Raw genomic sequence first — 9,160 nt, 5'->3', positions numbered from 1 at the left:
CCGAAGCACATGAACAGGTTTCGGGGTGTTGATTGTCCACTGTACAACGTCGCCCCCGATCGGGGCGGTAACCAAGCTCTCAATCTTGTATAGGCTTGTAGAATACGGTGGATACGAACTTCTGACGGTATCGGGTAATGACACTGAGGACGATAACGCCATCCTGTGGAAAGGGCAAATAACAGAAAACGTGACAGATTTGTCAGAGACACAAGTTCAAGGACCTCGACTTATACACTCATCTGCATTTCAATTTGGCCTTGAGGGGATACCCAGCTGAATCCCCCGTTTATGATGTTCGCGCAATTTGAGTTCAGACAGAACATAAAGTTGAGGAAAACTCGGGGAGTGCGCATAGCGGATGAGCCTCAGTAAGGGCGAGGCCAGTCATGGGCTGCCGAAGAGTTTTCAGCAACTTTATGCGTTACTTCTGAGTTCAAGGACGTTTGTTTGAATCAGAGCGTCTAGATGAGATTTATTCTATTCCAAGACCGGTCCCATAAGCCAGTGTTCAACTATGCTTTTGGTTAGCACTAATCGATATTCGTTGCAGTTGAGGGAACACTGCGCCATTCCGGGCGCAACTACCTCTGTTAAGACTTTCTCCTAGAATGTTACACACGGAATGAACGTTCGACTAATTTTCTTTGTCAGTGTCTTCTTACTACAACAAAATCGACCGCGGCGCCATCCCCGCACACATCATGTGTTCATGTTGATCACGCCCAGCAATCAGAATGCAAGTTTTCATCGACGAAGCACAGTTTGTTTCAAAGTGATGAACTTCTTCAATGAGTGTCGGTAAGGCAGAAAATTTTCCAGAGAAAATCAATGGAACCCTAACCCGAGCAAAGGTGAGGACCTCAACCTAAGAGGGACAAATATGAATGAGCTGGGTATTTCTTTGAAAGACAGTTCAAACGGGACCGAATGACTAACCGAGGACGCACGCTGTGTAGCGAACTGGCTGCGAGATTCATGTGCATTACCGTGACGGAGAGGAATCTGGTAGACCAGCCGTCTCGGTAACGGGAAGTCAGCCGTTCAATTTCGTCTCCAGACTTGCCTTTTCAATCATACTAAGTGACACTAGAAATCTCATTTTATGAAATCAGTCCGATTGTAATTTCAAGAAAACACAACGCCTTGGAAGCGCTCGATGTCTGCTGGACATTTCATGGAATCGATAGGAGCCGGTCTCTGAAAAAGACGAAATATGTAAATAACTTCAGGTGTCGTAATATCATGTGTACCGGTCCGACGTCCTCTCTACAGCATTAATTAACGCTGTCCATTCTGCTACATACAAGGAGTTGTGGCCAAAGGGCTACACCAATTCGACCATCGTCGTTGAAGGTTTGACCCTTTGCAAAAGATATATGTGCCTAAGTGTGATTCCCATCGGGTACATGTGAGCTTCGGACCGATCGGAAGGTTCGAATTTCAGCTAAACATACTACTGATGGAGTTGTGGCCACCCTTAGCAAATTCAGGTCGGCATGGGTCAGAGCTGATAGGTACAGACTCAGTTGTGATCAGTTTTTGCACTATCGTTCAACGTGGATAGGGGAACTGACGAGAGGACAAAAACACACCCGAGACAATGGTGTGTCGTGTAACTTTTCCAGTTTTCTCGGGGATTGGGCGGACGACTTTATGCATGATTGCCATGGGCTGGTCCAATGTCGGTTAAGCCGGCGCAGTTCGAAATTTCTTCCCAGCCGTCGGAAAAACACGCCAGATTGGACTGATTGATAGGCAAAGTATCTCATGCACAGATGGGATAGAAACGCATGCTTTTTCGCTCTCTCTCTCTCACACACACTCACCTTAATTGACAAGGCGTACAGGTGGTTGACGATCACGTGATTCGGTGGTGGCAGCAAGTTAGGGTCACAGTGAACACCGGTATCCATATTCAGAATGCCCTGCAAGGAAAAAGGACACGAAGCGAACGAACATGAAGCACGCTATCAACGAAGTGAATAATACATCGCGGAACAAGGTGTTTCCAAATGAAGTACGAACACAAGGCGGATTTACGAAAAATACACTCATTTGCATACCAATTTGGTTTTCACACGAGACTCAGCTGAGTTTCTCGCTTATGACATTCTTCAACTGAATGTGTGCAAAATGGCCAGTCCAAACTGCGCGAGACTTGCTGAGTTTCTCGCTTATGACATTCTTCAACTGAATGTGTGCAAAATGGCCAGTCCAAACTGTGCAGAACATCGAAGTGCCCAAAGTTCCGCGCAATTCCCCGATGGATGGATGTGACAAGACGCTGGTTTCAAATGGGGATTTCGTTTTGTAAGCGAAGCCGAGAAGTACAATGCACTTGTTTCATCCCCACTGGGAATATTCAAAAGTGCGCAGGATGATTTGAACTTGAAACCACCTGACTGGCGGTTGAAGACTAAACCGTTCGACCATGAGCGGCTGATCGGCGGTGTGCTTGACTCGCACGTAGACAGGATAGTGTCAACACGTGGTCACGTGACGCTGTGTAAGCGACAGTTAATCAATGTTGATCAGCCTCTCGTGGCCAAACGCTTTCTTTAACAACTAGCTGTGAGGTTGCGAGCTTGAATAGACCAGAGGATTCGTGAGCTATGCACTGCTGATGATTCGCAGTGGAGATGAGGCGCAGATTGGCCTCACCTTCGCACCTGATCTCCAGTGAACGTTCAAAGTCTTCTGAAACTGCTAAAAAAGGAAGCTACTGTGTCGATCACCGCTTTATGGCGACTGATAAGTCGGGTCACGAGTGAGCAGTTTTATACGAACACGGTTTTCTAGCACTCTCTGGACGTCATCGGATAGCGTGACTCATCGCCGTCTTCCTGGATGGGGACCCCGAGACGGGCCACATCAATGGTTAGAAACACTGCCAGACATGGCCCAGTCGCGCCCTCAATGGTGTTATTGCCTTCAATTCATAGCTTCCTTCCCAATCCCCCCCCACTTGCTGTATTTACGCACCAATTTGTCAGCTCCCGCCTTCAATGCGCAGCTACCTACCCCACCTCCCCGAATCATCGGCGAACGAACCTGTGGCAGCTACAACCACTGTACGACGAGTACGCGGTTCATACAGCTGACAATGGTGATGTGATGACGCCACGGTTCCTTACTTGGTTTGGTCAGTTGAACGTGCCGGAAGTAGTACTTGATCTTGACCAGGTTCGTTAGTGATATATACAGTAGTGTCCCAAAGAGAGACGTGCTCTCGGGAAGAAGGCCACGTTGTCTGGTTAAAAAGAACTGTATGAGTTGTGAGAGATGGGAAGCCCCTTTATGATGCATGCAAGATGGTTACAGTCTTTCAGCCTTGGTAGAAAAAGCATTTACTACGCGCTAGTCGCCATGAATTCCAAACAAACAATGGATATGTGATAGTTCGTGACAGCTGCAGACCAAGAAAAACTGTTGAATCTTGGTTGCTGGTCTGTTCGCCGAGCCTGGGTTAAAAACGTTTCAACGCCAATCGAGATGACATCGTCAGTACGGAGTTGAGTGCGTAAATTACTCCTCTTCTGCCTGTACTTATGTAGTTTCTAGACAGTACACAATAACTCCAAGGCGATTGGTTGCCCCGGGGTGACTTTTGCGTAATTTGGCCAGTCAGCTTGGATTCGGTTAGCGGTGTTATCTCAGTTCATTTCATCTGGTTTATTTTCTGGGCGCATTCAATTCGACAGTCCTGTTCCTCCGTCGTGTGTGGTCTGATTTCGCTGCATTTGATTGGTTGGTTGGTTGAATAACCTAGTTTTAGCAGCTTGTTTCTCTGATTTGATTGATCCGTCGGTTGTCATTAGGTTGTTCAGAGTGCAATTTTCTTGTTCGTAGCGGCCGATAGACTGGGGATCTCGATAGATATTTAGTGAGGCCACGCAGTGGTAGCGGCTAATGAACCACAACAGCCTGGATGATTCGATAGATTTTCGAAACTGGGCTTAATCAAACCAAAAGTGGCATGGTCGAACAAAAAGAAAGACAAAGTGAAGGGGTGTCGGATGGCCGCCAGTACTTTCATAAGCACAATAACGGCTATGCTTCAACTCAGATATCGGTCTGGACCTCACAGGCAAGGAACTACAAAGGTTCACAACGTGAATTAAAACCAGGCCAAAAACAGCGCATCGTATTTAAAGTACGAGGCGAAAACATTCTGGAGATTCCAATGCGCCAATGGCAACCGGCATTGGAAGGATAGTGAATCACGATTGGCCGTTGGATTCACACTTTCGGCCAATCAGAGATCACGTTGGCGCTGGACCAGCAAGCGGTCCGATCTTCTGGCCAATCGCGTGCGGGTTAAGCTTTTTGGCCGTAGCGGCGTCCAACTGCAAGCGGTAGAGCGGTCTTAGTGCGGGATTCCGTCTAACAATAAGTATTTTTGAGTCGGTTAGAAAAACAATGATGATATTCACGCTGATCATTTTGTGGCTCCTGTGGACGCTCAACAAAATATTCATTGCGCGAATCCAGGATGGCGGAATAAGTCACATTTGAAACCGATTCATGGCGAATTATTTGTCCAGAGCATACAACAGAGGAGGATTTCTAAGTTCTCGAAAGGAGCTACATAGGAGGTTGCTGAAAACGTTTCGACATCAACCTTGTAAGTAGTATCATTCAAGAAAATATATTTCGATACCTCAAATATCATACCAACTGAAACATGAGGCGGCCTTGGTGCAGCATATTCAGTTGGAGAATATCACAGACGATAGACTTAGCAGAGTCTCGCGTGAAAACTGAGTTGGTGGGCAACTGAGTGTTCTGGATGTTCCGAACGTGAGGTTTTTCTTTCACGAGGTTGGCAAGTTACGTTGGTGTTGATGGAAGACTCGGCTGATGCAGACCTCACGAGACGGTGCCCCGAAGAAGACCTGAAATCGCTCAGCACAGAGAACAAGCCAACGACCATGTACCCCCACCTGAGCCACCAACATTTTCCTCCATAGAAAAAAGAAGACCTCTATTTTTCTGGACCGCAACGATGGGCAATCTTAGGACTAAGCAATGTATGTCTTGTCAATACCGATGAATGCATGCAGTGATTGCGTGTCTAGTTAAATAGACGAAATTATTTTTTTATCTATTCCGACACCGGAAAATATGCTGCATATTTTCATGAAGGAAACTACTCACAAGGTTGCTGGAAACACTTCGACAGCCCACGATCGATTTCGCCCTTCTTGGGGCTCATCAGGTAAGCGCGGTCCCCGAGTTTCCGTGAACCTCATGTCCTACTTGAACCCAAATTGGACTGTTTTCGAGAAATGCACTCATTTGTAAATCAATTTGGTTTTCACAAGAGACTTAACTGAATATCTCGTGCCAAATGAAACATGAGGCGGCCTGTGTACAGCACATTCAGTTGTAGAATACCATAAACGAGAGGTTCATTTGAGTCTCTCGTGAAAACCAAATTGATTTGCAAATGAGTGCAGTTCTCGAATGCTGCATATTTCTTCAAAATGCTGTGTGGACCGAGTCCAAGTTGATCGCTGTCACCAGAAGCTAAAAAGAGCGACACAGGTAACTCTGATGGAAGAGGTGGGGCTGCTCGGAAACGAAAGGTGAGGAGTGGCCTTGGACTATCGAAAATATGCACTGAATACTGTCTGCTACTCGAGGAGTGATGAGGCAATCACTTTCGAATTCAAAAGTAATAATGATAACAATCGTTCAGCTGTAACACTTTGGTTGCCTGGCTGTCACGCCACACAAAGGAGGCATGAAGGTTGCTTAGATAGCAGTAGTCGAGATGCCGGGGTTGGGTTCGAACCACCGGCCTCAGCAAGTCCGCGTCCTAAGCAATGACGAGCTCGGCGGCAGGTAACTGCCAAAGAAAAGAGTGACCTACTTGCAACAAGTGTGGCGGCAATAATGGCGGCTGCGTGAGGGTCCCTATTCCTGGGGCGATAGGGCCGGGAGATCCGAACGATCCGGATCGGCGCTGAAACTCCGACGGGTGTGAGGGGATGTAGCGTCCATAGTTACCCGGGGGTGAATGACCCAGTGAGTCGGGCTGCAAAGAGATAGGAAGCAAAGAATGAAGTGTAAGATGATCACAGCACCTAGAATGAGTAAACCAGCATGGTCTTAGGATGATATTAAGGTAGGCCAGCGATTGTTGGCTACCACAAGAGAAGTAGTCCTTTTTCTATAGAGGAGAATGTGGGTAGCTCAGGTAGCGTAGATGGTCGTTGGCTTGTTCGCTGAGCTGGGCTGCCCAGATCTCACAAGATCAGTTAGTAGTAAAAGAAAAAAGCCAGAGGCTTCGAAAAACGACCTGAAACAGAAGTCGAAATGAAAATTCGATGCTTCTCTTTTGATCGGTATGAGTCAACAACCCGCAACAATTTAGCGTGTCTTGATATGAAGGGTCACTTCACTGAAGTTTCATCCAAGTTACAAAGAAGTACTTGACAGTTTAAAGCTCTTTGGAGCTGGCTAACCTCGTGCATTTCTTGAGGACTGTACCGCGAGCACGAACTGGACTTTTGATGCATTAAATCAAGCATGAAAAAAGTACGGATCATGTTTTCCCCACGGAAATTCGCATCTCCGAAAGGGTCACCACTCAATTCCTGGAAGCTTTTGTCTGATAGAAACTATGTTTCAGCTTAGTAAAAACACCACTGGAAAGTGGCGGTGCTCACTGAGCATGTTCACGCACTCGTGGAGGCGAAATTCCATAGGCGTAGCTCGATTGACAGCACAGTTGAGCGGTACTCACGTGCTCAAACCGCTGTGGATAGAAAGGCGGGAATCAGCAAACCAATATCACGTGCCAGCGACATGGTTTTGAATGTGACCACGGTCACACTAGGTTGTGCCATCCTTATATGGCAACGGAATGTGAGCTCAAGAGAGTGGGGTGGATTGGAAAGCTTTGAGGTTTACGGCTAGTCCCAATCTACCGATTGCTTCTGGCCACGCAAAGGACTACAAGGGTATAAGTCGACATTGGTGATTCCCATGGGGTTCGTGCACGGAAGAGAAACCATGGTAAATTGTGTTCGTGTTGTGTGCTCACAGGACATGCGTGATCCATGTCACTTCGATTCCTACGACTCGGTGGCAGTAACTGTCATTAAGGCATGACTCAGATTTCCAGGTGACCAATTAAATCACGCTACGGACCTACCAATCGCCTTAGAATAATGGCGGCTGCGTGAGGGTCCCTATTCCTGGGGCGATAGGGCCGGGAGATCCGAACGATCCGGATCGGCGCTGAAACTCCGACGGGTGTGAGGGGATGTAGCGTCCATAGTTACCCGGGGGTGAATGACCCAGTGAGTCGGGCTGCAAAGAGATAGGAAGCAAAGAATGAAGTGTAAGATGATCACAGCACCTAGAATGAGTAAACCAGCATGGTCTTAGGATGATATTAAGGTAGGCCAGCGATTGTTGGCTACCACAAGAGAAGTAGTCCTTTTTCTATAGAGGAGAGGCTGCAAAGAGGAAGCAAAGAATGAAGTGTAAGATGATCACAGCACCTAGAATGAGTAAACCAGCATGGTCTTAGGATGATATTAAGGTAGGTAAGCGATTGTTGGCTACCACAAGAGAAGTAGTCCTTTTTCTATAGAGGAGAATGTGGGTAGCTCAGGTAGCGTAGATGGTCGTTGGCTTGTTCGCTGAGCTGGGCTGCCCAGATCTCACAAGATCAGTTAGTAGTAAAAGAAAAAAGCCAGAGGCTTCGAAAAACGACCTGAAACAGAAGTCGAAATGAAAATTCGATGCTTCTCTTTTGATCGGTATGAGTCAACAACCCGCAACAATTTAGCGTGTCTTGATATGAAGGGTCACTTCACTGAAGTTTCATCCAAGTTACAAAGAAGTACTTGACAGTTTAAAGCTCTTTGGAGCTGGCTAACCTCGTGCATTTCTTGAGGACTGTACCGCGAGCACGAACTGGACTTTTGATGCATTAAATCAAGCATGAAAAAAGTACGGATCATGTTTTCCCCACGGAAATTCGCATCTCCGAAAGGGTCACCAGTCAATTCCTGGAAGCTTTTGTCTGATAGAAACTATGTTTCAGCTTAGTAAAAACACCACTGGAAAGTGGCGGTGCTCACTGAGCATGTTCACGCACTCGTGGAGGCGAAATTCCATAGGCGTAGCTCGATTGACAGCACAGTTGAGCGGTACTCACGTGCTCAAACCGCTGTGGATAGAAAGGCGGGAATCAGCAAACCAATATCACGTGCCAGCGACATGGTTTTGAATGTGACCACGGTCACACTAGGTTGTGCCATCCTTATATGGCAACGGAATGTGAGCTCAAGAGAGTGGGGTGGATTGGAAAGCTTTGAGGTTTACGGCTAGTCCCAATCTACCAATTGCTTCTGGCCAGACAAAGGACTACAAGGGTATAAGTCGACATTGGTGATTCCCATGGGGTTCGTGCACGGAAGAGAAACCATGGTAAATTGTGTTCGTGTTGTGTGCTCACAGGACATGCGTGATCCATGTCACTTCGATTCCTACGACTCGGTGGCAGTAACTGTCATTAAGGCATGACTCAGATTTCCAGGTGACCAATTAAATCACGCTACGGACCTACCAATCGCCTTAGAGCTATCAGGTACTGCATAGAAACTACATAAGCATAGGCAGAAGAGGCGGAAACTACCCACTTAATTCCGCAATGACGATGTTACCTCGACTGGTGATGAAACGTTTGCAATCCATATGCAGGCTCGGTAAACAGACCAATAACCAACATTCAGGTTTTATCTTCTATCGTGGACCGTGTTTGGTGGTTGACAACTCGGAGTACCCCCTTGAGGGATTAGCTGGACCGACCGATTAGTATTTAGTCGTGTGATTATGCCTGCTGGAACAAGTTGCTCTAACATGGGTTCAATCGATCGTCACAACGAGGGCAGTTACTGGGTCGTCGTTCGATGGGTCGAGCACACCAATCACATCGCTCAAGCGTGAACACGTTTGCCTGTTCAGACGTGAAAATCCAGGTGCATCCAAAGTGCGTTGGTCGAGCAGTGGTAACACGCTCGCCTAGGATGTCAGATGTCCAGGGTTCAAATCCCGGCACGGCCATTGGATACGCACCGCTGATGAGCTCTAATAAGAGCGAAACTCGAGTCCAGTGCTTCCCTTTGGTGTGGACTCA

General features: G+C 47.2%; 1 protein-coding gene across 1 annotated transcript in view; it reads right to left on the bottom strand.

The window, feature by feature from the left end:
• T265_09629 (hypothetical protein) overlaps positions 1 to 9,160 on the bottom strand; it is a gene marked incomplete at both ends in the record, with an annotated part of 62,808 nt that continues 53,648 nt past the window's right edge. Inside the window, 3 exons of the mRNA XM_009175758.1 lie at positions 1 to 163; positions 1,830 to 1,928; positions 5,879 to 6,043. Coding sequence (XP_009174022.1) covers positions 80 to 163; positions 1,830 to 1,928; positions 5,879 to 6,043 — 348 coding nt within the window. The remainder of the gene's footprint in view (positions 164 to 1,829; positions 1,929 to 5,878; positions 6,044 to 9,160) is intronic.

The sequence above is a fragment of the Opisthorchis viverrini genome, assembly GCF_000715545.1.
Source record: "Opisthorchis viverrini unplaced genomic scaffold opera_v5_289, whole genome shotgun sequence".
Taxonomy (NCBI): Eukaryota; Metazoa; Platyhelminthes; class Trematoda; order Opisthorchiida; family Opisthorchiidae; genus Opisthorchis; species Opisthorchis viverrini.
This window is presented reverse-complemented; position numbering and strand designations above follow the sequence as displayed.